Raw genomic sequence first — 27814 nt, forward strand, 5'->3', positions numbered from 1 at the left:
GCCCCCACATGACTGGAATCCCCGTGAACATGTGAGGATCTGGGGGACTTCAAGCCCACGTTTACATTGAACAGAAGTAATATGTTATCTGCAGAGAATATAGACAGGGTGTGTATGACAGCACACACACAGGATGGTGATTGTGGTTTGTAGACAGGATGGTGCGGGCAGTCTCAGCTTGATGACATCACAGAGGAAGAGGCGGACTGACAGAAGTATTATTTATTCTTCCTTCTTAATGAAAACAGACAGTTTGACTCGTTGTTTGTTCGTTTGTTGTTGTTGCTTTTCCCTCAACGCTATAATAAACAATGTTATGTGTATCTCTGCTCAGCCCATTTCTTTTGACAAGTGAATATTCGGATGAAAAAGTCTTAAACTATGCTATAGGATGAGACTGTTAGCTTTGGGATGCATGGGACATCCTGAGAAAACATTTTACACACACAAAATTTCTTTGAGTTTTCCACTGTTTATGGGTGCACGGCTCTACATTAGCACATAAACATGTTTTGGATCATTTTCCGCTGCCTACAGAGTGGAAAGGTGCAATCATTAAAAACTTCCCTTAAGCTGTAGAGCCTGAGATCAATACACCCACTCGTTCACCTGGTGCCGCACATGCAGCAACTGCTTTCCTTAAATGAGTGGGTGTTCAGCACTCTAAATTTAGAAGAATAGAAATCAACAGACAAGACTTGAAGTGTTGGGAAAAAAAATTGGTTTGCGTCACTTCGCAGCACCTTTTCAGGTTTACACAAATAATAGAACGAGTTACGATGAGACGACGGTAAAAACAAATATCCAGATCATTGTGAAGGTTTCTTGACGCCATGTTGGCAGCCTGCGAGAGATTTTAAAGTGCCCATTCACAATATCATAATTCTTTTTTTTAGAGTATGTAAATATGCAATATGTAAAAATATGCAATTTTACATATTTTAATTTTACATATTTTTTATCCACATTTACATATTTTCCCCAATACTGTACATTACCACAGCAACCTTTAGTCACCCTTCACACTTTATTAAAAGTTTTTTTTGTTGAGTATTTATGAAATATGTAGTGCATGTCGTGAAGTTGTTGCTGGAGTTTAAAACTAAAGTATGCCTTCCACATTTCTATTGTATAATTTGTTGTGATGCAATAAAACACATTCAATTGTGTGGACGTCATTCTTGGCCAAGTGGTCATACCAATCTTGCACTCAATATTCCCAGCCTATAATTCAATAAATCACTATGTGGCAAGTATTATCTATATTATTAGATGTTATGTTGTGGGTTTTAGTGAAAATGGCCAGATGGAAGAAGCAGTCCTCCGCAACCAGGGAGGATTTTGTTCAAATTACTAATTACTGTCTGGCCAATAGGTTTTTGATATTGTTCATGTGCTGGATGTGAATGGTCACAATATCCACAGAATTACTTCAAAGCACAGTGAGACCAATACCATGCAGAATGTTAAGTGGTCTGGCTAATCAAGAAAGACTAGTAAGCATTTAATAAGCAATTAATAAGCAAACGGAAGGAGGAAAATGAATGTGGGACCACCTCAAAACAGCGTCTAAAGACCTGGATGGACCTCCATTCTCCAATTTCAAGAAACCATTTATTAGTTTTATCAACTGGAAAAAACACCTTGCATTTGCCAAAGAACATAAGTATTGTAGTATGAAAGATTGGAGCCATCTTTTGCAGTCCAACAAGTCAATATATACCGGTAACCATCTAGCATTGGATGGTGTCAGGTATGTTAGTAGGAGATGAATGGATTGTTTCGTTGGATTGCTCAGCAAGTCTTGAAGTGGCCTCCTCAGTCCCCTGGCCTTAAAGCCATTGGAAACTTAAAAAAATGATAAACCTGAAATGTGATAAGTCATGCAGGTCTTCCTATGAAGCTCATCTTTGGGAAGAACTTTACCCTCACGTTGTTCCAAACCTGTATGAACTGAACACAAAAGAAGATATTTTAAAGAATGTCGGTAACCAAACAGTTGATGGGACCCCATTGATTTCCATAGTATTTATTTTTCCATACTATAGAAGTCAATGCCAACAACTGCTTGGTTACAGACATTCTTCAAAATATCTTCTTTTGTGTTCAGCAGAAGAAAGAATTCATACAAGTTTGGAACAACATGAGGGTGAGTAGATGATGAAAGAATTTAATTTTTTGCGTGAACTACGTTTTAAGTCGGATTGGAAAGAAGTTAAGCATAACACACGCACTAAGTTGAGTGAGTCAATGCCATGGAAAATCGCTGCTGTAATCAAAAACAAGGGAGAACCAACTAAATATTAATAACTGATTACATTTTAGTCAACGTATGCTTATTTCCTGTGAGATTTTAGTTTTTCTATGACTTTTTTGCATAATACAATATGGTTATTATAATACATAATATGCTGGGGTTTGTCTTTATGGCCAAATCATTTTGTGATTTTAATACCTTAACCAAGTTTAGTGTACTCTTCCAAAAATAACACACTCTTCATATTTTGATTGTTTAACCCAAATATTGTGCAAATATCCCCTCCAGACATCACTTTTGGCCACTTGTTTTTTTTTTTGTTGACCTGTAACTTTATAGATCGTTTACATAATCAAACAGCTACTGTACATTACACACTAAAGAGAAGGTAAAAGTCTTAATAGGCGCCCTTTAACTCAATGACTAAGCTTGTGTTTTAGTTAGTTATACACTCCTAAACCACATGCCAATGCTGGGTTACACAGCAAATAATAGAGGTTTACAGTAAAGGACATCTCTCAATACTGAACACTTGCTCCCGGAACAGGTAAAAATACTCCCAACACTGCTGAGGAGGGGCAGGGTGTGTGTATTTCTGTCTGACACTAGACAGGGTGTGTTAACGCATCGTTGATAGTGTGGTCATAATAGACTTCAGCACAAAACGACTCTTTTGATCAAAATGAGGACAAGAGTCATTTCAGAACTCAATCGTTTAATCTACAAAGAGCAAAACTCTTGCTATTTCTACCTCTCTCAGACACAAAAGCATAATGCTGGCAATTACTCTAGCAACTATTTTGCACAATACCGCTTGCAGAAAACCCACTTTTGTGAAAGCGCACAGATTTATTCAGGTTTTTAACTGCACTGTGGTCAATAAGATGGACAAAGAGGCAGTACAATGTGTCATATTAATTATCAACAGACTGCCACATCCTCATAAACACAAGAACTGTTCAGTAGATAGAAAAGGCACATATCACTAGATTGGGTTTTAATGGTTTTTAAAACTGAAATGGTCTCTATGTGTTACATTGCAGAGGCGTTGTTAAAATGTTGGGGTTTTGTAAAGGTTTACCGCTTCACAGGCTGAAAAGAGGCAGGCTTGAAGCAGTTAAGCTGTAGCTTCATACTGCTCTTAAACTTATTCAGTAGCTCCTCCAAGAGTCTGAGAATAGAGAGAGTGAGAGAGAGAAAAAGAGAGAGAGAGATATTAGAAAAGAGCCAAATGTACTTTCAAATAAACAAAATCATCACAAAATAAATAATAAATAAACTTAATAAATAATATATATATATATATATATATATTATATTATAATGCTGAAAATTCAGCTTTGCCATCAGAAGAATAAATGACATTCATATTTACAGTATAATAACATTTAAATAGTATAATGTATAATAGTATAATGTATTTTGGATCAAATAAATACAGCTTTGGTGAGCATAAGACTTAAAACAAAACAAAAATCTTACCAACCTCAAACTTTTGAACAGAAGTGTACTGTATGTGTTAATTTTTTTTAATCAATTTAAATATTAAGATTTTTTTTTAATTTGCGGTTATATCCGGTTATCTTACAACTTGCATGATACAACTCCATGACATTAATTCATAAACACACTTTAGCTGGAGAATGATGGCATATGATATAAAACATTATCAATCGGTTGATGACTTTCAACCCATTCAAATGAATGCTATCAAAAGTCATTCTTGCAATTTTGTATTTTCCCACTTTAAGTGCAGGTTGATCACTATAAACAAGATAATGCTTTCCCACTAGTTCTAAAAGTTTCACAATTTGAATTGATTCACATTATCAGGGCTTGCTCAGTGATTTATGATTTACACCAAAAGCCCAATTTATACTTGTGTGTCGAACTCACGCCTGACGTATTTCAATTCTATGCGATTGGTCTGCTAGAACCCCTTCCTCGGGTTTCACAAACTGAACAAGGTCACTTGCACATGTGACATGACATTTAATGGGTGAGCTTGGTGCTAATTATCATCATCTCTGATGACCAGTAGTTAACATTCATTTGTCAGAGTAAGGCACAAGTGATTTGAGATTTAACTCACTTTTTGTCGGCTCCACTCTGTATCTGTGGTAGCGCTTCCAATGCCTGTTTAAAACTAGAGCTGAGACACAGAAAAGAACATCACACACTCACAAGGAAACAAATTATCATACAAACACTTTTTGGTTTAGCCAAAGTTATGCTTTTCAGTTTCTCATTTTTCATTAGTGTAAGCTAGTTTAGCTTTTGTATTGAGACATGAATCAATGTCGAACATGTTTACGTCTTACCGACTCTCTGATGTGAGGTACGGCTCTATGGCGTCTAGCAACGCACAGATTTCCAGACGTGCCTGGAGAGAGAATTATTAATGAAAACAATATGATGGAGCAGATTTCAATAGCTTAAAGGGATAGTTCACCTCAAGTTGTTCCAAACATGTAGTAATTTCTTTCTTTTACTGAACACAAAAGAAGATATTTTAAAGAATATAGGTAAACAAACAGTTGATGGCTCCATTGACTTCCATAGTATGGATAAAAAATGACTATGGAAGTCAGTAGGGCCCATCAACTGTTTGGTTACTAAGGGGGTTGAAGATCCTCATCAGACATTTCATTCATTCTTCAAAACATCTTCTTTTGTGAAGAAAAAAATGATTACAAGTTTGGAACAACACGATGGTGAGTAAATGATGAACTTCATCTAATTTTCACAGACTATCCCTTTAAGATCACATGCTAACTGCTCTGAAAAGTGTATGTGAGGCGTGAGCTGTACCTGCAGTGCACCGTTTTTACTAAAGGAGGACACACACTGCATCAGACGACTCATTTCTTCTGCTACAGCTTCAATGATCTTTGATAAAACACGAGTAACCAGCTCCTTGGAAATCGTGAAAACCTGAGCAAGGAACAAAGAATCTTTGAGAATGTCAACTTTTAACAATATGTTTTAGTGCTGAATAAAAGTATATATGGCAGGGGAAATTTCAGCTTTGAACTGTAGTTTATATTTATAGCTGACTGTGCATTCAGTCATGACTTTTTCACCAAGTTTGTCGCTTTGAAGTCTGGGATTGTCTTAACCACAAAGACAATGGCTGCATCCCAATTCGCCTACTTATACTACGCCCCTAAAAGCATGTATTCTTTTTGTGAAGAAAAGGTACATACTTTTGAGTGTGTAGCAAAAGAGTAGGCAAGCTTTGGGACATACTACTTCCTCATCATTAACGGACAGATCTGTCGCGTGCATCCTGTCAGTAAACTGCCCTGTCAATCATCTTGTCACAGTTAAAATCCTCCATTCAATCTTATTTAATTTCCGACCGTTTCGGAGAGAAATGCAGAAACACGTTCATCTGCCAGCCGCGGGTCTTTCATGCAGAGACTCTCCTCATGTGTTTGCAATTTGAATGTAATGATGCATTTAAAAGTTAATGGCTAAACGTGTCTTTACAAAAGTTCATAATGCTGCTGCAGATGCAATATAATGTGGACAACATTGAATAAATACATTTTCATCAGGTTAGATACTGATAATGAATCACTCACTCTCTACATAACCGTTGTGCCTACTTTTTAGAATTGAAAGTGTATCTATAAAGCCTGTTAGCCTATTAAATACTGTCTTAGTAAGTTGATTATTTGATAGTTGATGATTTTGGATCAGGAATGTGACATTCTCAAGGTGTAAGATGTCTAACAGGGAAACTGAAGGTTTGTGCATCTCACCTCAGCATGAACAGAGATAATGCTGACCAAAGCCTCCTTCAAATAACTCCTCACACCTGGGTCAGAAACAAAGAGAATGAGAAAAGGTAGATAAATGAGTAATGATCTTGCTATTTAAGGTTTAAACAAAGGGGTAAGGAATCATCTGAAATGTAGAAGGTGGAAGAAAAATCTCATCAGTTTCTCTTCACAAGTATGATATGGTTTTGCATAGTTGTCTTGTCACGTCTTTTTTCTGCAATTAAGTTGCTCAGAGAAAAAACTGTCAGGCATGCCTTGCATCATGAATATTGGTTACATTATAGGAATATTAATGAACTGATTTTCTGCAAGGCAGACATTGGTCGAGGAGTTCAGTTCACACAGTGGGAGTAACATTTACCACTTGCTTATATAGGCAACTTTTCCTCCACACTGCGAACAAGCAAAATCAACCTCTATATCCCAAATTATTTTATATATGTTTATTTACTTTCTTTGCACTGTTAAAGTAATCATTTCCTGGTTCTCTATGCATGTGACACCCACATTTATTAGTCACTCTAGTAATCAAATAGCATACAACGGCTAATAATGTAATAGAGTAATTAAATGTAACATAGTAATTAAAAGAACCAGCTTTTATTAGTTTATTGGTACAAAAATATTTGCTCTGTAATATTTTATATTCTATAGCATTATAATCAATACATAAAGATTTTCAGTAAGATTTTTTTTAGTTTTTAGGAAAAGTCTCTTATGCTCACCAAGACTGGATTCATTTGACTAAAAATACATTAAAAACAGTAATATTGTGAACTGTACTATTACAACTGTTTTCTATCTGAAAATATTTTTAAATTTTAATTGATTCCTGTGAAGCTGAATTTTCAGCAGCCATTATCTACTTTTGCTCAATTTATTAAAAAAATAAAATAAAAATAAATCATTCTGACACCACACTTCTGAACGGTATTGTAAATAACATGACATCAAATTAGTTATTATGTACATTAATGTGTACTACAATTTGCTTTGTGTATTTTGGAGCTAAAGATGATGATTGTCCTAATTGACTGGTAAATAAACAGGAGCAGTGGCAAAGGAAATTTAATTGGTTTTACTCAGTTCTACTTATGTTTCAGAAGAAGCAGGAAGTGTCCTTGCAATTACACAAATGATTCATATAAGCAATAGCATTTAGTCAAGTGTGCGCCACACAGACCTAATCATACTAAATATACACACGACTGAAACTGTGACACAAAAGCAATGACAGCAGACTGAAACTGCAGAATCAAGAGTGTGTTTGGATCCTTCCAGTACCATCTCCATGGTGATGGCCTTTCAACATTCAAGCAGACAACATTTTTTGGAAACATGCAGTGTTGTCAATATGCACATGGCATGATTCAGGTGTGTGATACCTGTAGGTAGCAGGCAGTCCTTCCAGTCAAAGTATCCGGCGTAGATGCCAGGTTCCAGCGAGCCGACAATAGGATCAGATTTTTTCTCGATGTATGTCTCAAACAGATATTCGTCCAGCTGTCTCAATGCATCTATGCTGACCTGAAGATTATAGGCATGCATTCAGTTTAATCACAAACCACGGATGGCTTTCACAGATCATGTAACATTTTATCCTGCAACACAGAAAGTGCATGTGACACCATTAACATCACACAAAATCACCGCTCATCACACACTTCTTGCAGAATGAGTGGAGACCACTCATGTATGTCCATCATTCTGATGCGTGTTTAACTTTAGGGAAGTACTCAAAAACCAAAATGGAAAGCACCATCTTAAAAGGGGACAAATATCTAGGACACAGTAAAACACCAGAGATGGACATATGCCAAGATAGATGATAGTCAATATTCTCTGAGAAGTTGTCTAAATGTTGTTACACATTAATAACTAGACTTTTATATAAAATGAAAAGACCTTGTTCATGCAAATCTCCTGCAGTGATGCTATAGTGTTGTGCATGGTTGCCAGAATGTTACTATTTGGTGTTTTAAGTGTGTTGCTATGCAGTTGCTAAGGTGTGCTTAGAAAAAAAGGTTCAATGGAGTTCTATATAGCACCCTAGGGTTCTTGACTCAATGATACAGAACGCATTATGCCAAAAAAGTTATTTTTCAGGAGAAATGTCTTAAATGATTGCATAATACTTTCATGTTTAATTTTTTCTAGTGATTAAGTATGTTTAGAAGCAGGTTAAGTCATACAATTTAATCAAAATATAAAAAGAATTAAAACAAAATAAATTAAAACAAAAACTATAAAATGACCCCAAAAAGTTTATATATATAAGAGCCTGATAGAACCACTTTTTATGATATTCTGATCAAAAGATATGGCCTGAATTCCTCATTCATAGCCCCCCACCCCCCCACACACACTTTTATTGTGCATCTGTCAAAGATCTTGTACAGTTCAAACTGTTCAAATCGTAACAGCACAACTCTTTTCAAGCTGCATGATTTGAGGCATTTTATCCGTATTACTGCAAATTTAACACTAAATAATACTGCGCTTTAAATTCAGAAATTAAATCAGAGCTGTGTCTCTGAGCTGCTGGTTTCTAGTAGGCTAACCGCAGCATATTCAACTATTGAATCCCATTGGTAGTCGCTGGATGGCTTTACAGTTAGGGGTTCGTTCAAATCCTTTATCCCAATGAGCAACATTATTAGTGACGCAACCCTGGAAACTATGAGGCATGATCAATAATCAACACTTATTTCTCATCTGTGTTAAGAGAAATAGGTAAGTCACTTTGTGATCATGTAATAAAGCTCTCCTTTGAGTTATCAGGCTCTAATTCAGTTTACTCTGCATTTCACCTTTCAGAGAGACTTTTCTCATCACACTAAATTTATCTACACAATCGCTTTAAACCCTGCACACTCATTCACTATGATCTGCATTTACTGGAAAAGGCCAACCATAACCTTTTCGCAAGGGCTTTCACGCTCTCCCCTACAGGGCACAAAAGCCACCTCGAGTGAGTGTGTTCTAATGCTACCATGAAAAACCCTTGAGCTTCTCCACAATCTGTGTGAGTCATTCTCACTTCAGTAAAAGAAAACATAAACGACCAAACTTAGAATCACACCTGTTATTGCTTAGAAAAAATAAAATGCCAACTGTGGACTGGAGTAAGAGGGGAAAAAGGAAGTGTGCATGTGTCTTTGTACCCTGATGATCTTCTCTGCAGTGGTGAAGCCGTTCTTCTCCAGGTGCTCAGCCAGATTGAGAAACGTGTGCCTCTCCAGATACTGACAGTTACTGAGGATGATGAGGAGACGTTGCTCCTGCATGGGTCAGAACACACACAGCAACTGATTTGGTTAAAATGAACACACACACACATATATATATATACATATATATATAGAGAGAGAGAGATTTTGGGGTATTTTTCCTTGAAAAACAAATTATAGATATGATGGGTATTATTATGCCTTAATTTAAAATCTGGTGAACCATGAACCAGTCTGTGAAAGAAAGAGAGAGTAAAATAGAGAAAGAGAGAGAGATAGAGGGGAAACCTGCAGCTCTTCCACTGCAGGCTGGGGGAAACCCCATGTGAGCGGCCGCAGCACTGCGTTCTCTGAAGAGAAAGCTGATGTTTTTCACAACACATGACTCCTGTGCGTGATGCTCGAATGTTTGCTGTGTTGCAGATGGAAACTGTGACAAAGACATCCATAACGGAACACAGGATGTTTTCTCAGGAAAAGGCTTGTTCAGAACTAAGAAATAACAAGAAAATACAGTGGCCACAAAAAGTATTTTGGAAAAAGAAGCATGATTTTTTTTTTAGCATTATATGACAATATATTTAAACAAAATGCCATTCTTTTTAATATTAAGCAAATATTATAAGCAAAACGCCATGTTTCAAATTACAAACAAATATATGGTTCAGAATTTACACACAAAAAAAAAAAAGTATGTTTACACTTTCTGGTTGTCAAATGTTCATGTGGTTGGCCTGCTGGGTAAATTACCTTCTGACCACCTTCACTTTGCAGATGCCACTTTGGTTTAATATTTTGTATATACGGTATAGTAATTCAGTCCTTTTAAAGCTTGACTTAAGTATCAAGAAGACTCCAAATACATTATGGGGTCACTGTAAACTCTGTTTATGTGGTTTAAACTTTACGTTGCACAGCACACATATACCTAAAGCATTACTGAATAAGCACAAATAAGAGGAATTTAATGGAGGGAGGAAGCACTTCAAGGTTACATGAGGTCTCTGAATATCAATCGATGAGATGCTGTTTCGTTTTGAAAATTTAAACACAAGGCCCCATCTCTCTCTCTCTCTCTCTCTCTCTCTCTCAATCTTTTCATCTATCAAGCTTTCAGTAAAACTGTGACACTCTGTGGTTCTGATACTACACATCAACACAGTGTTATTTGGTTTTCAGTCAGGGCTTCTGACTAATCGTTTAAAACAAGCTGAACATGTTAGAGCGAGTGAAGGAGGATGTTATCTCCACTAACTTCCTATTCTCTGTACTCAAATATCCTGTCGCATACAGTGACATCCACCTCTGTAGTTTACTTTGCCATGAATAAAATACCCCATTTTGGACTACATGCGGTGCTAATCAGTTCACTCATACTGTGTTTGATTTATTTAGCCTTTTTTGACATTTGAAAGTGGATTGAGGACTAAAAAAAAAAAAGCTAAGAGAACTCGACGCCAGCCAGATTCAAACCTGTCTCCCATAAAAGCACCACAGCTTGATGTGCTAACTGCTAGGCCACAGCTTAGACATTTTTATTTATTTTATATATTTTATATGAATAATGAAATTAATTATATGCATCTTTAACACACAGTAATATGCATTAGTACTCTGAAGAGAGAGAAAGACGAGATGGAACATGGAGAAAGGTGGAAATCATGAGGATAGGTGAAGAACATCCTTACTGGTTTTGAACTAAAGTCTTCTTTGATGCTTCCAAAAAGATCAGGTGAAGCCAAGTCCACAGACTTTGATAGTCCACTCCCACTGTAAAATCAAACATTCAGTCTAAACATTACATATACGGGTCAGTGACATGACACTCATTTCCGTCCTGAATAATCTAAGATTTTCAAACTGGGCCAGTTTGAAAAAACTGTCCACCAAGTCAAAGTCAGAGTGGCCTACCCAACATGAAAATAGCCATTTAATTGTCAAATAACAAGAACACCAAGAAACAGAAAAGAAGTTTTAAAAACTTTTTTTCTACATATTTGTTTCACCACTTGACATTTTTCGAGTTATTAAATACATTTTTGTTTTTGTTATATATATTTAAAGAGACAATACAACTCACTGAGAGGTGTCGATGTCTCCATCAGTCTTGATGCTGAGCTGCTCGAGACATTTAATAAAGACCTAAACCGAGTAGAGACATAAAAATACTTTTCAAACAGCAGGAATTATATTTACAAATGCCAACAAAACGACAGATACCAACACACAATACCTTCATGATAGAAACACACTGTTCGCAAGCTTTGTCTTGAACCACATCCAGATTTAAGATCTAAAGAGGAAGAGAGAGACACACATTGATTGATTAATCTCTATATAATCTGCAGTGGAAAGGCTGGGGATGAGTATTGTGTGAGGGGGGGTTTGTACATTGATCTCTCCAGGTTTACACTCCATGGGCTCCTTCAGAGACTGCAGCATCTGAACCATACACTGCTCAAACTGGGCCGGCTGAAACACACACACACACACACACACACACACACACACACACACACACACACACACACACACACACACACACACACACACACACACACACACACACACACACACACACACACCGTTTATCCGCAAGTTTTTAATCTGCGAGTTATTAGAATGAAATAAACTAGAATGGAATATAATAAAAGCATTAAAGATGTACCAGTGACGTAATTCCCTCATTGTCCACAACCCAGTCTTCTTTTTTTGCAAGTCTCTTTACATCTAAACAACACAAAGTTTAGTTACATAAAACCAGTAAAAAAACACACAAAAAAAACACTTACTTCTCCAATTCTCTCAACATTAATGTTGAAAAAGCCACTTTAACTGGTAAATCTACCCTTCTGAAAAATAAGACGCAGACACTGAGCCTTAAGATTTGAAATGATCTGAATACCTGTTTGGCTACTAAAATTAGTTATACTGCTCCAGATGTTGACTAAGTGAACAAAACTATATATATATATATATATATATATATATAAAACACTATATATACAGCTGTTTATACTGAACATGAATGCAAATCCATTTAGTTGAGAGCTCTATAGCTCCCCCTACTGTTACAATTCCACATTAGTGACAGACCAATATTGATACCAGTCCATCTTAAGATAATCATTGCTGACCAATAAGCTTATCCACAAGGCCAATTACAAGAAAAGGTTACTTCCCGCTTGTGTCAGCTCTAAAACTCGTCTTGTTGACGAATAATATTTTTTCCGTGAATTTTGAGCAGATATTCTGCAGAACATTTCAGCAATCACATTTGCCATTGTTTGCCTGCACTGAACCGGAGATATTTACTAAAAGCTCAGTGAATGTAGTTTTACCCTCTTCGGTGTGCTGTAGTGTGGTCAGCAGGCAGTGCACACGGAGGTCCTGCAGTAAATCCTGAATGACCTGAAGCAGGTCATTGGGAATCTCCAGAGCTGACAGAGCCTCATGACTCAACCTGAGAGACAGAGAGCATCAAATGAGCTTTATATGAAAATACAAGGAGAGGATGGTCAAATATCATTCCCACAAAGGATACACCATCATTTCTGCTTTTTCGAATGGAAAAACAGGCTATAAATGCCAACAGAAAGAGTTATTATTAACATCCAATAACAGAATCTGTGAAAAAGAAAATAACTGCATATACAATAATTCTGGTTTAACTGACTCTAATGTAAATGCAAACAATGATGATTGTATTGACAAAAAATAAGTCATGTTTACAGAGAGTGCAACAGCACAACAAACTGGCTTAAAGGGATAGTTCACCCAAAAACTCTCTCTCACTTGTATGACTTACTTTCTTCATTGGAATATAAAAGATGATGTTGTTAACCAAACTGCCATTGACTTCCATTGTATGGACAAAAACATGCAAGACATTTCTCAAAATATCTTCTTTTATATTGCACAGAAGAAAGAAGAGTAAATGATGACAGAATTTTCATTGTTGGATGAATGATTCCTTTATAGTATAAAATCATTATAATAACCACAAATTTTCGTTTTGTCGCATCACTTATTCCTACATCCCTACTACAAACTCACACATGTACCTGACGGTATGGATGACCTGTGTGAGCCAGCATCCACTGAGAGGGGTTTTTGTGTCCCAGCCGCCATACTGCCTCAGCTGCATCTCTGTAAGAGAGGAGGGTAACAGAGCTCCTCGAACTAACTGCACCAGGCGACGGGTCACCTCCTCAATCATGCCCTACACACAAGCAAAAGTGCCAATCAAACACATTATACTGTGGAAATAACCCTTGCCTTCACACATAGGTCGTCTCAAAGAGTGATGCAACAAATTAAATTTTTTACACATACAACGAAACCGAAATTCTAGATTTATTTATCCGAAACCCAGAACTGAAACTGAAAATAAAGTTTCTAATTATCACTTGATTACATTTATTAATAATCAAAACAAAAACTAAGTTGTATATAAAGATTTAAATTGCACATCCAAATAGCTTTTTGATATATAAACATTTAAATGGTGGGTGTAAAAAAACCTTGACAGATTTATTCAAACAAACATTAAATAATGAAGACAACAGGTTAAAGGGGCTATGTGGAGTTTTCAGTGGCATCTAGCGGTGATGTTTCAGATTGCAACCAATACGTTTACAAACGAGTGCTCGTGCCCGTGCTTTTTTTTGTTTTTTATTATTATGTGGAGTTTGTGTTGGAGTCTGTGTTGTGCTGGTCGTTTCTTAGTATTAGCAGAGTCCATGTCATAAAGTTGCAGTGTCGTCACTGTTGAGTTCAAAGTCAGTAGACGAGGCGAGAGGCGAGACGCTCGGGAGCGCGCATGCAGGCCTCAATCACATCACTGGATTTCGCGGCAAATCCGACCCGGAGACTTCACATAGAAATAGGAATACTTGCTTTCAGAGGTAATAGCAAAACCCGCCAAGTGGATCATTTTATTGTGAGATTACAATCCCTTCACACACAGGCAATAAAAAATGGATTCATTTTAGTAGAAAAACTCCACATAGCCCCTTTAAGTAAAATTAAAATGAATATGTAATATAGTGCACATACTGTATTTAGCATAATTTTTTTTTTTAAAGCTGTCTAACAAGCTATGGACACTGAATGGCTTTCCAGCCGTAAATGCAGAGTCATTGTTTACAAGCTGTTTTATTGATGTACATCATGTGACATGATACATTTCAGTTAAGTTAGTTACCTAACTTACAGTTAAGTAAGTTGTATTGTTTTTTAAGTTGTATATGTTTATTAATGTTTATTTCATGCTACAACTAAGACCTTGGTTCATCAAAATTAAATTCGAATAAAAATGAAAAATCAATATCGTCAAGCCAGCCATAGCATCCACACAGCTGACCGTTTAGCTGTTGTAGCTTACCCACGCTGTGTGAAGGAAATGGACAGTGACAGAGTCAAAAGGTGTTTTTGGAGCAGCGCTAATGAAACATCACTGTTTCAGTCTATGATTTCAGACTAAATTTTGGAGCATCACTAGTCTCAGACCTTAGTGACTCATGCTCACACTTTCAATCTCCAGACTATAAGCACAGAAACATTCCAGCTGCTTTACTAACCTTAAAGTCATTCTGTCTTTGCCGAGCGTTCTTCTTTAACTTCTCCACCTGACCGGACTTCTCTCCAGTCTGTCCAAGAAAACACAGCCAACCAGTCTTGAGTAAATACACTAGCCTTTATTCCTAACACTCTGAAGGTATATTTGTGTGAGTGTGTGTGTGTGTATAACTACCTCACTAAACAGGCTGCCGTTGACGTAAGAGATCCAGAGTTTCCAGAAGTTGGGCAGCTGGCTGATGACCACGTCTGAGAGTTTCTCCACAAACCTCACCTGCTGAGGGCTCTTATAGTGCCACGCTGAGAAAATATGTATGATATACTGTTACAAAGACAGCAGCATTCAGCTTATGAAATGATGATGGCTGACAATGGGATTTCTGTGAGTTTCACAACTCGTCCTCCAAACTAGGCTCAGTTTCAAACATCATTTGAAATTCTACACAAAGTGACCAAATCAGCAAATAAGAAAATTTTCTGTCATTGTATATAATGGATATACACTACGTTTAAACGTTTTTGGCTAGCAAGATTTTTTAACTAAGTATCGTATGCTCTCCAATGCTGCATTTATTTGATCAAAAAGACAGCAAAAACAATTATATTGTGAAAAATTACAATTTAAAATAAATGTTTGCCACTTGAATATATTTGAAAATGTCATTTATCTGTGTGTGTATATATATATATATACACACACATACATACAGTGCTTAGCATAAGTGAACACACCCATGCAAAAGTTGACTAAAAAGAGGAATATAATTTTGGAAATTGAGGTTGGTGATTTCCCCATTTTTTAAATTAAGGCATTAAGATCAATTTCCAAAAGATGATTTTGTATTCCTCTTTTTAGTCAACTTTAACATGGGTGTGTATATATATATATGTGTGTGTGTGTGTGTGTGTGTGTGTGTGTGTGTGTGTGTGTGTGTGTGTGTGTGTGTGTGTGTGTGCGTGTGTTGCTGTTTAGTATTTCTGTGGAAACCTGTTTCTGTTTTCAGGATTCTTCAATGAAAAGAAAGTGTACACTTTTGATCAATTTAATGAATCCTTGGTAAATATTAGCTGCTGAAAATTCAACTTTGCATCACGGGAATAAATTAAAATAGAATTAGACAGTACTTTTTGATAGAGAAATTGCAGCCTTCGTGAGAATAAAGAACGTCTTTCAAACAGTAATGTAAGTTGATCTTTCTGTTGTTGTACTCACAGTCATCTTTAGGCTTCTGGAAGCTGCCGCCTCTCTTCACTGGAGCTGAGAGGTTGATCCTGTTCAGAGCGGAGGAACGATCCAGCTCTAACCCAACACCACCCACTGAGACAGACAGACAGACAGACATGATGAATGCTCATCTACATACCTCAGCATTTAACAATCAATCATGTTTGCAAGAATAAAGAGAGTTTTGCTTTCGGTTGACAGTTCACGCTTAAATTAAAAGGTACGTTTTTGATTTAATGGGCTATCATTTCTTTCTTTCCTTGTGATTTGAGTGCAAGTCATGAGACGACCGCTTTTATCCAAAGTGACTTACAAAACCCTTATAATTGGACTGTGGTAAGGTTCAAATCTACAACCTTGTGGTAGGTACTGTGTTACACTGGTAGATATAATGCAGTACCTCTTCTCTGACAATAGATGGCACTAAAGGTCTATCTGGGCTCTTCCTCAGCCTTGATTAAATTGTTGATATAGTCTGAAACACTCAATATGTCCAGATAGTGTACACATGTCATGTTTCACTCTCACACAGATAAAGACGTATACCATTGAGCCACTTGGATGTTTACTCTCTCTCTTTCTATATAAAAAATGAGTGTTGATCCAGGTGTCCAATCATCTCCAGTGTTTATCTATGCTCCTCTCTCTTCTTGTATTCCCTGATGTCTGCCTCTCTCTACAGCAAACCCCCCTCAGCTCTGCCACACTATACAGCTCTGTGGACTTCCTGTTCTCTATAGGGTCATGACCAGACCACACACGGGCTGCTCTCTATCTAAACACACACACACACAGGGCAGAACACACACACTGCTTTCACTCTTCGGAGTGGTAGAGAAACCATCAATTTATTTCAAACTATCTGTCTGTACCTCTCTGCTCTTTGATAAAATCTTCTTTACAGTTTTGCATCAGCTGCAGGATCCACTTGTGTTGTGCGATTATACACTGCCATGCCGGGTCACCTGGAGCATGCAGATCCGACAGATATCTGAATAAAAAGAGAAAGAGAATCATTAGATCATCATGAATATAATTGCATCGGTTTTTCAGGACACCCTCAAGCCCCTCTTACAATGACAGGTCAACAATGCTGTAATGCTATTGGGTTGCATAAATTAAACCTTTTGAAAATCTGTCCATAAATAGGATGGGCAGTTATATACAAAAATATAATACAAAATAATAACATTTTGCAATATTTAAATATGTATAATATTATATATAATAAAAAAGGCAGGGAATGCAATTACTTAAATTTATAATTCAATATAAAATATTTACACTACCGTTCAAAGACTTGGGGACAGTAAAAAGAGTCTTAAAAATCTATTATTTTATTTAGTAAGGATGCATTAAATGGATTTTTACCATATTTTTTATCATAAGAGAGCATTAACCCTTTAGAACCTAAAGCTAAAATTGGTGTTTTTCACATATTTAGATTTTTTTTATTTGATTTTTGTAAAATTCTAAAACAATGTGCAATCTTCATGTGCAAGGTGTCACATATAAAGATACGTTAAAAAGTAACGGCCATCCGCCTCCCAAGTTTCATTAAAAATCATCCCAATCCCCTCTTCTGCTGTCTACCAGTTCTTTCACCATGTATTTGTTCGTTTCTTTTATTATTTTATGCAATCCAAAACACTCTAACCTGCCGCGCTTTGTATCTCTCGGTTCAAATCCTTCCTTCCCGCTCTGCCTGAAAGCTGTCATTTGCTGATGGAAAGCATGAAATTACCGTAATAAGCCGTATATTGCCAAAAAGTTTATGTTGTCTACTGTCAGGGACAATTTAAATGGTTTTGATAGTGCAAACGGTTGAAGAGTTACGGTACAATGAATACAGCTTGCTGATCTGTGTCGGAGACGACACATCCGGTTCTAAAGGGTTAAGAGACTTCTTTAAAAAACATCAACGACCCTAAACTTTTGAACGGTAGTGTATATATTATAATGAAATTAAAATTTATATTTAAAATAAAAAATTTTAAGTTTACTTTCTCAGAGTATAAATAAGTATTTTTATATTGCTGCCTTTATATTTTGGGAGGGGGGTCCACCAGTTAAATATCTGATTTGGGGGTCCCTGGCATTCAAAAGTAAAAAAAAAAACCTGTCACAAGTGATGGACATTGTGAGCTCCACTCTCTTCACTCAGATTGGTCGTAATTGCATTGTTGCTAATTTATGTAAATTAAAAATGTTCTCAACTTAGACACTGATATTGTGTTTCAGTTCTCAAAAAAAAGAAAAAGAATGGAATTGCAGTTTGTCACTGCAAGTGGCTTGTCACATACCTGATATAGCGTTTCTGATCATGTAAAGTGGACGGTGTCTCCAGAAGTTTATCCATAAGCAGTTTCCTCAGGGCTTCTATCCGAGTCTCCACCTCTGAATACACTACAGACACACATACAGGACGATCTTTCAGTACTCCAGCTAACGTGAATGCACATGAGAGGATGCACGTTAAATTAACATATACTATCAGATATTATCAGTGAACATCAGATCACCTTTCTTAAAGACTGGGACCTCTGTGTTCCCAAACAAAGATTTGGCTTTCTCGTAATCATTGATGACCACATCATAATCCCCCTGGATGGGAAACAGATACAACTGTTAGTTTAGCATTCAGAGATCATTTTAATATATTGCAGAGTGTATACACTACCGTTCAAAAGTTTGGGGTCAGTATTTTTTTTTTTTAAATAAGTCTATTATGCTCACCAAGGCTGCATTTATTTGATCAAAAATACAGTAATTGTTTTTTTCTATATTTTCAAATATTATATTTTATTATATACAATTCAAAATAACGTTTTCTATTATTATTTTTTTATTTTTTTTATTTTTTTAGGATTCTATGTTAAATAGAAAATTAGAAAAAACAACAATTATTTGAAATACAAATATAAATTATTTTACTGTCATTTTTAATCAATCTAAAGCAACCTTGCTGGATAAAGGTATTCATTTATTTTTTATCTTACTGACCCCACAGTATTATAATTGTGTAGGTAAGAGAGTTAGTGTGTGTGTGTGTGTGTGTGTGTGTGTGTGTGTGTGTGTGTGTGTGTGTGTGTGTGTGTGTGTGAGAGAGAGAGAGAGAGAGAGAGAGAGATGCCACCTTCTGGATGTTGCGTTCAATGTTGAATGGCAGGTTAAACAAAAATTTGAATCTCTGGAGAACGTTAAGAGCGTTGCGTGTTGAGTCGGCCTTGTCCTTTCTGCCCAACACTTCTTGAAACAGGGTGTCAGCAGTTTCACTTGCTCCTGAGAGGAATGAGCAAATGGAAAGAAATGAGAAAAGGGTGTAAAAGGATAACAGCTGATAAAAAGTGGTTTAATCATCCTTCCTCAGTTTCAAATAAATTCAAGATCTCTTCTTGGGTGGTCAGAGCTATTCTGGATTCCCTTTGTCCGATTTAATAAGAACCAGCCTCCTGACCACTATAAAAGTCTGACCAGCCTTTTTTTCCACCAATGAGTCTGTTTGTGATAGGCTGAAAAAGTCAAAGGCAATAACTGTCTTTTTGCTAAGAACATACATCTAAATGTACATGTAAAGACGGGTGGTGAGGTGGAAGAGGAGGGGTCGGCGATGAAAGCATGTCAGTGTGTGTGACTGGTTTATTTGTGCGGCCCGCAGGAAACGAGCGTGTTTATTGACCCACCGTCACATGAGAGAATTGACATGGAGATATGATTGGGATATGAGTGGTCTCGAACACACGCACACACAGAAACACGCCGAGGTCTGCATGAAATGTGTGGCTTTGATGGTCTAAAGAGAATGCATATGCAACTCTGATCCTAAATTTAGCTGCTTTGTGTAATCGTGTGCGATTCTGACCATGTGTTTGGTTTTATGTCTTACTGTTAAGGACTTTCTCTAGTCGCTGGGTCATAGAGCCCTCCACCTTCTCAGTGCCGTCTGATTCAAGCTTCTGATGGATAGCTAGACAAAGAAAGAAGGAGAAAAAAAAGGAAATGTTTGACAGGGTTTAGACTACCGTTTGGGGTCAGAATATTTTTTTAGTAATTAATATTATTCAGCAAAGACGCATTCAGATGATCAAAAAGAACAGTTAAGACTTTTATAAATGTTACAAGTCTTTTCTATTAAAAAATCCTGTTCTTTTTAAAAACCCTTTTAAGACCTGCACAAACAAAAAAGAAAGGAAAAAAGAAAACGAAAGAAAGAAAATTTGTTAATAATGTAGAACTTTTAATTTCAAACAAGCCAGAAAAACAATCAAGACTCTTAATTTGTATAGAAATGTCTATGCGTTACTACGTACTACAAGCTGCTCAGATGAGTGAGATAATATATTCTCTTACAACCATCTATAGCATTTTACAATATAAATACCATAATGTAAACACTGTCATCATTCATCAACAGTAGACCATAAGTAATCACTTGCCATACATGTGCGGTATTCAAACCACAACTGTAGAATGTGCAATAGTGGCGTGATTTGACTTTGAACATGCACCGCTCATATTTATTTAAATCAATCATAGCCTATTGAAGTTTAATAATCACATTAGAATGTGAAAAAAAAAACTGAATTTAAGAGACCCTGCAAACTGATACGATTTCATCATTGGCATAATAACAGTGCAGATAGTCAGTCCTAAAGCACAAATTTAATATGTATGTATATGTATATATATATATATATAAAATGTGTGCTTTAGGACAGTGCAGATAGTCAGTCCTAAAGCACAAATTTAATATGTATATATACATGTATACTGTATATATATATATATATATATATATATATATATATATATATATATATATATATATTGGAAGAAAAAAACTAAACTAAAAGAAGTGTATTTTTCTCTCCACATCTGGATTTGGGAAACTTCTGTACACAATGACGTCAGGACTAACCCCCGGCTCCCCCTGGGGTCCGGAATGCTGTGTGGTACGCTTCCTCTGTCTCTGAGGTATGTTTTGACTTCTGCCTGGTAAGTTTTGGGAGTCTTCTCTGGGAATCAGTGCAGCTTCCGTTTGCTGCTCTCTCGTTTCCTCTCAGCACAATGACAACCTTATTACAACCTCATCTAAACATTATGACAACCACGCCTTGTTATCCGTCCCCATGCCTGTCAATCACATGGATACGCAGTGCTAAGAATAGCTCTTCTGTTTGACTCGAGGCAAGTGACCCGAGACAAGTCCAACACACACAAAAATATCCATTTTGTGACATTGACCTCTGATGAGAGCAGTTTGAGAAAACACATACACCTGTGTACAATGACACAAGAAGTGAAAAACTTGAATAAAACACACATGCACCTAATTTAGTTAAATGTCAGATCTAGTGTCTATTTGAGCTTTACCTTTAAAGCTCATTATACAAGCACCAACCCAGTGAGTTAGCGGACACATTTTACTGAAAGTATCTCCGTTCTGATGTGATTTATGTTATGTAATTTAAGCCTGAGTTACAATAACATATTTGGTAGGGACTAGGACATTATCATGAGTTGCATTTATCTTAATGTGGGTGGTTAAAAAGTTGTCAAAAAAGGTCTAAATCCAGAAAGTTCAATAAGAAATTAAGTTTAGGTTGCAGTATTCGATGAAATTCAAAACTGTTAAATAATACATTTTGTGGAAATAAAATAATTTATTACTATGGCATGACTTCATTGATCAGAGCACCCGAGGGGAAAAAAAAACAGTATGTAATTTGGATCGTAATTTTACACTGATGTTCAGTATAAAATTAGTTCGCCTCAAAATGTGTTAAAACTATACTGTACAGTCATTATTCACAAATAAAACTTAAATTATGATCAATGGTCATTACGATATTGTGTTTACGGGATGAGTTATTTTAACACAATAATTCCAGCATGACCTAAAGCAACAAATTGCACATGGATATAATCCAGTCCCACCCTATATTACTTCCCAGTGAATATTCTTTTTCTTTCAGAAATGCTTCTGTTTCCTTCAGTCGAATGCATGAATAATATTTCATGCTGTCTTTGAAATGACTTACTAGGTTGTGTTTATATGCGTTTAAAAACCAAGCATACGTACATGCAAGAGCATCCTGAGCCTCAAAGAAAGTGCTGAGACCTCCTTTCACGTAGGCCAGACTGCCCTCATTCTTCTTACTAGCTTGTTTCTTAAGATTTCCCACAGCCACACGCAGATGCTCAAAACTACAACAGCAACAAACATTAACACCACATTACACACAAATCTATTATGGCAGATTAAAAGATGGACAGATGGTAAATAGACCAACCCGGTTGAAGAATGGTTCTCGATGAGATACCAGGTGGCAGAGAAATTCTCGCTGGTGAAGTCTCCACTCATACCAGGGAACATGTTCTCCAGATCCTTCAGAGGAACCTTCCCTCTGAAGAGCAGAAGACAGAGTTAGACACACAGAGACCCATCATGCCAAACACCACAGATCATAGACCTGCTCTACCACACTACAGATGATAGAGAAAAAAAACAGATCTGTCCGGATATAAACAGCATTACATAAGCTTAGCCAACCCATTGTGTCTTGTGATGTGGCACAGAATGCACTGATGAAATGCATATGATTCATATGCACTATACTTTTTGGGGTCAGTAAGCATTTTTAATTCTGCATGGACCCGTTTAATAAATCAAGTGTGACAGTAAATACCTTTATAATATTACAAAAAAATCTATTTCAAATAGATGCTATTTTGAACTTTCTATTGATCAAACAATCCTAAAAAAAACGTTCTGTTTTCCATTAATATTATGGTTCCCATATTTTCCATAATATTAAGCAGCACAACTGCTTTCAATATTGGTAATAATAAATGTGTTTTTTTTAGCAGCAAATCAGCATATCTGAATAGAGTAATGATGCTGAAAATTCAGATTTGCAATCACAGGAATAAATTACATTTTCAAACATATTAAAAAAATAGAACATTTTATTATATATAAATACAATTATAATTAAAATATATTATTTCACTCTATGTACTGTTTTTTTTTTTTTTAATGCAGCCTTGGCGAGCATAAGAGACTTTAAAAATAATTTTAAAAAATCTTCCTGACCCTAAACTTTTGAACAGTAGTGTACATATAAGTAGTGTATAAATAAGTAAAAGGTTGCTGCAGAGGTCAGGGAAAGGAAGATTTTCACTTCCTATCAAAGGAAATAGTGTGCCAATGACATCACCCAGGTAGAAGACATACACACAATGGGCTGTTTCTACTTTCTGCTGAACCTCCTTCCTTATAAACACAGAGGTCCACTTCTATAAACACAGAGCAGTGCTTTTTGGGAGAAGTGTGTGAGGAAATGCATTTATTTTGGTCTATGTGAGTGCGTGTTTTAACCAGACAGTCAAAAATGAAGCACATGTGTGTGAGAGTGGAGCACAGCACTGTGTGTACTCTGTAACTGTAGTTGTCAATTTAATTCTTTGTAAGTTCATAAGAGGGCAACACAAACTAAAAAAAAAAAGAGACAATTGTGAATGTTTCTGTACTTGTCGAAGTCGATGCCCAACGGGTTGGTCGGCCTCAGTGAGAGAGGAGAGATGCCTTTGTTCCGATCAGTCCTCATGTCATAGTAATTCAACTCATCAACCCAGACCGCAGACTGATCCAGAATGCCTAAACATACAAAACATGCACATACTCATTGGTTGAGCACTTAAAATCCATTGCCATCTTCAAAGAGCATGTGTGTACATTTAAAGAGTGTATAATCAATCAAACCGAAATTGTGATTTTGCCTATAACGGAAATTCAGTGTGTTTACATCCACAACACTATGTTGATAACTCAAGAAAACCATGTTTATGTGAGATCGAAAATTGTCAAGAATTTCTTTGATTTGACATTTTAAAAAAAGTGACTTCAATTGGGATAAAACCAGGTGTGACAATCGTTTTTTATTATTATTACGGTAAGCAGAACCTCTCCGGCAAATAAAGGACACAGTTTAAGCTGTTTACGTGACCTTACAAGATGTCAGGCTATTAAAGGACAATTCCAGCACAAAATGAACCTATGGGTAATTAACACATGATTACAGAGTCAACCGTTCTCTGGGATGTGTTTTCATGATAATCGAATGTAAAAAGTTTTATCTCTAAAAACAGATTAGCTTATAACGCTAGTATATGGGGCATAGAATAAGTAAAAATAAATTGCTAGTTAATACCACTAACAAGGATCAAAATAGCCTCACACTAACACGGTAGCATAATGAGGGTCCCTACATTGAGAATTTTGTAAGTGTACAGACAGTTTAATAAGAAGATACTTTATAAAGACAGTACATTACGCGTATACAGGCAGGAGCCATCTTGATAACAGTCTCGACTAGTCGAGCCACGAATGCCGTGCTACGTGAGATGGTCGATAGGTTTAAGTCACAGTTCATCTCACGTAGCACGCCGTTCGTGACTCAACTGTTTGTTTGTTTTTCCAAGATGGCTCCTGCCTGTATACGCGTAGCAATTTAATTTGACTTATTCTATGCCCCATATACTAGCGTTATAAGCTAATCTGTTTTTAGAGATAAAACTCTTTACATTCGATTATCATGAAAACAAATCCCAGAGAACGGTCGACTCGGTAACCATGTGTCAATTACCCCTAGGTTAATTTTGCGCCGGAATTGTCCTTTAAGCATAATTGGTGTTAGATTGGCAGTGTAAGATGGATCTCACGAGTGTACGTATGTGAGTGTGAGGGCATTATGAATGTGTGTCTCACCGATCCTCTCGGGTTTGAGCAGTTTGAAGGAGACAGTGGACGTCCCCAGGCCTCCACTCTTGGTGGTGACGATGATCTCGCCCTTGTCATCTTTAGCAGGACCAACTCGACACACTATCTTGCTAGCTGACATCCATTCTGCTGTCAGCAAACAGTTATGACCACAGATAGACAGACCTGTGGTGTGGGAGATGGACAATGACCAAGAGAAAAAGAAGTCAAACAAATAGCCAATTTTACCTCAGCTCATGTCTATCATGATGCCAATATGATTTAATCTACAGGCCTATTTTAAAAATAATAATCATATTACATTTTAATCAGATTTTAGTTTATATTGTGGATCAGGTCTGGGAACGTGAAATGTGTTGATTTTTTTTTCCAAAGTAAAAAACCCTGGATGTATTAGATATAGCCAACAATAAAGAAAAAAAACCTTATTGTAGCTGCTTGTCTGAACAAAGCATTACTTTTGCAATAAATTATAATAATGGATCTATTTAAATCTCTATTCAAAACACCCAAAGTACTGATTCATAAATTTTTTCCCAGATTTCAAAAACTGATCACTCCTGTATGAAGAAACTCAGCTTCCCAGAAGTTTCGTGTTTGTATTTTTCCTTAATTTTACTTTGTTTTGGATAAAGGCATCTGCTATATTAATAAATAAAATGCTCTAGAAGATATCTAAAATAGATTACGCAATTGTTCAAAAGTGTTTTTTTTTTTAAAGAAGTCGCTGATGCTCACCAAGGCTGCATTTTCTTTTATAAAAAAAACAGTAAAATAGTAATATTGGTCAAATATGATTACAATTTAAAATAACTGTTTTATATTTTAATATAGTTTAACTTATTTCTATTTATTTATGTGATGGCAAAGTTGAATTTTCAGCAGCAATTACTCCAGTGTCATATGATCCTTCAAAATTCATTCTATCATTATATAAATGTTGAAAACAGTTCTGCTGTTTAATATTTTTGTGGAAAACGGGATTTCCTGAAAATTGAAAATATTAGGATACTTCGATAAATTCAGTTTTTTTTTTAAGTATTTATTTGTAACATTACAAATGTCTTTACTGTCACTTTTGATCAATTTAATGGATCCTTGCTGAACTTTTTGTAACATTTCTTAAAAAAAAAAAACATACTGACCTCAAACTTTTAAACAGCAGTTTAAAGCAGTGTGTTTGTTCAAAAAGGAGGGTTTGTATCTGTAACTGTGACAATGACTATGTGCTTGTGTATTACCGATGAGATCATTGGGTCCAGTGCCCAGGTTCTCCCCGCGAATGGTGACTTTGGTCCACGGCGCGCCCTCGTTGGGTGAGATGCCAGTCACCAAGGGAGGCTGGCGGGCACGAGACATTGTTCACACACCTAAATAAGACAAAATTAAATTCTGTTTTGTTTAAGCTCACTCGACGTACTCATCACTGCTGACGGCAATACATCAAAACATTCAGCACGTTCAGTGCATTTAAAAACGTTAGACATGAACAAATAAATCTACCCATTCGGCACCCACTGAGCAAGCACGTTTCTGTTCGGAAACACAGAAATTTCACTATATACAATATTACAAGTAGTTCAGTAATCATGGCAGTTTTTCCTGTGGCTTTTGCACAGTCACAAACTTTCTCTTGTATATAAACACCCACATGGAGCACAAGAGTGACAGATCCAGGGCGCTTTGCGTGCAGGACCCCATGGCTGTCTCTGTGTGGTCTGGGAGGGTGTGTTTCGGTGTCTGTGTGGTCTCTGGCATGGGCCAGAGAGAGAGATAAAGGGGAAGGGGTGATGGTTGAGTTCTCAGAGTCCACAGTGCAGATTCAGAAAACGTCTAGCCGCTCCTAGTATTTAAATTGGGTGTATGGCATGTATGTATATTCACTGCAGCGTTTTTATGGTGATGACAATACTTTGGAAATAGTGTGAAATTGTTATATTGTGCAAATACATTGCCTTTATAGATTATATAGGTTATAGATTATATAGATTTCTGTCTGGAGCGTTCCTTTAATTGAAAAACAGAAATACATAAAAAATGCAATAATACATATTAGGACTTGAATAAACCACTTTTTTTGATGAGCATGTTTTCATTTAAAAATCATTACGTTTTTTTAAGGGGGGCGGGGGGGGGGGGGGGGGGGTATGAACACAAACACGTCAGGATGATAATGACGATTTAAAAAAACAAATAGCTTGGCATATTTTTGATTAACATTTCAACAAAAAGCAGTCGGATGGAAAGAAAGAAAGAAAGAAAGAAAGAAAGAAAGAAAGAAAGAAAGAAAGAAAGAAAGAAAAAGAAAGAAAGAAAGAAAGAAAGAAAGAAAGAAAGAAAGAAAGAAAGAAAGAAAGAAAGAAACTGTGGCTTGAATAAATCTTTGATGGACATGTTTTGGGGGGGGCAATTTTGGAAAGAAAGAAAGAAAGAAAGAAAGAAAGAAAGAAAGAAAGAAAGAAAGAAAGAAAGAAAGAACAAATCATATTAAAAAAATAATTAAAATGATTACATTTCAACTTCTAAAAACATTTACTGTTCAGATACAGCAAAATCTGATCATATAAGTGAAAAGAGTAAAAGTCAAAGACACACACTTCTGTGTGGCAACATTAAGACTAAGAGAGTGATTGACTGCTTAGATGATTGACACCTGAGAGTCTCTATGGAATAAAGAGCTTGTCCCAGACAAATTACCAAGCATCCTCCTATCAACACTCGGCCCTTTCCTAAACAGCGACCCCCACCTACAACACACACTCACAGACGAGATGTAATAGCAGGAGCTTGAACAAACTTCAACATGAGAACATCATACTGCCGACTGCATACAAATTTACAACATTCACAAAATCAGTATTTTTTAGACACAACATAACAGTATAGTTTTTTTATATATTGGCAATGACAAATAATTATTGATTTATTGTATCTGTAGGAATTTTAATATGG

General features: G+C 36.3%; 1 protein-coding gene across 3 annotated transcripts in view; it reads right to left on the reverse strand.

Moving 5' to 3' along the window:
* Nucleotides 1-2955: 2955 nt before the first annotated feature.
* Nucleotides 2956-27814, reverse strand: part of exoc2 (exocyst complex component 2) — a 39207-nt gene continuing 14348 nt past the window's right edge. For all 3 annotated transcript variants that reach the window (XM_079584896.1, XM_079584897.1, XM_079584895.1), the window contains 27 exons: nt 26104-26232; nt 24851-25027; nt 23614-23740; nt 22374-22487; nt 22163-22287; nt 19967-20047; nt 19217-19362; nt 18603-18684; nt 18384-18486; nt 16953-17071; nt 16069-16173; nt 15031-15155; nt 14858-14926; nt 13340-13497; nt 12617-12738; nt 11944-12005; nt 11667-11747; nt 11509-11568; nt 11356-11417; nt 10964-11045; nt 9210-9326; nt 7431-7572; nt 6025-6080; nt 5069-5191; nt 4579-4640; nt 4350-4409; nt 2956-3428 (listed from right to left, as the gene is read on the reverse strand). In XM_079584896.1, coding sequence (XP_079441022.1) covers nt 3335-3428; nt 4350-4409; nt 4579-4640; nt 5069-5191; nt 6025-6080; nt 7431-7572; nt 9210-9326; nt 10964-11045; nt 11356-11417; nt 11509-11568; nt 11667-11747; nt 11944-12005; nt 12617-12738; nt 13340-13497; nt 14858-14926; nt 15031-15155; nt 16069-16173; nt 16953-17071; nt 18384-18486; nt 18603-18684; nt 19217-19362; nt 19967-20047; nt 22163-22287; nt 22374-22487; nt 23614-23740; nt 24851-25027; nt 26104-26221 — 2772 coding nt within the window. In that variant the 5' untranslated portion in view covers nt 26222-26232 and the 3' untranslated portion in view covers nt 2956-3334. The remainder of the gene's footprint in view (nt 3429-4349; nt 4410-4578; nt 4641-5068; nt 5192-6024; nt 6081-7430; nt 7573-9209; nt 9327-10963; nt 11046-11355; nt 11418-11508; nt 11569-11666; nt 11748-11943; nt 12006-12616; nt 12739-13339; nt 13498-14857; nt 14927-15030; nt 15156-16068; nt 16174-16952; nt 17072-18383; nt 18487-18602; nt 18685-19216; nt 19363-19966; nt 20048-22162; nt 22288-22373; nt 22488-23613; nt 23741-24850; nt 25028-26103; nt 26233-27814) is intronic.

This window comes from Phoxinus phoxinus, assembly GCF_949152265.1.
Source record: "Phoxinus phoxinus genome assembly, chromosome: 16".
NCBI classification, from domain to species: domain Eukaryota; kingdom Metazoa; phylum Chordata; class Actinopteri; order Cypriniformes; family Leuciscidae; genus Phoxinus; species Phoxinus phoxinus.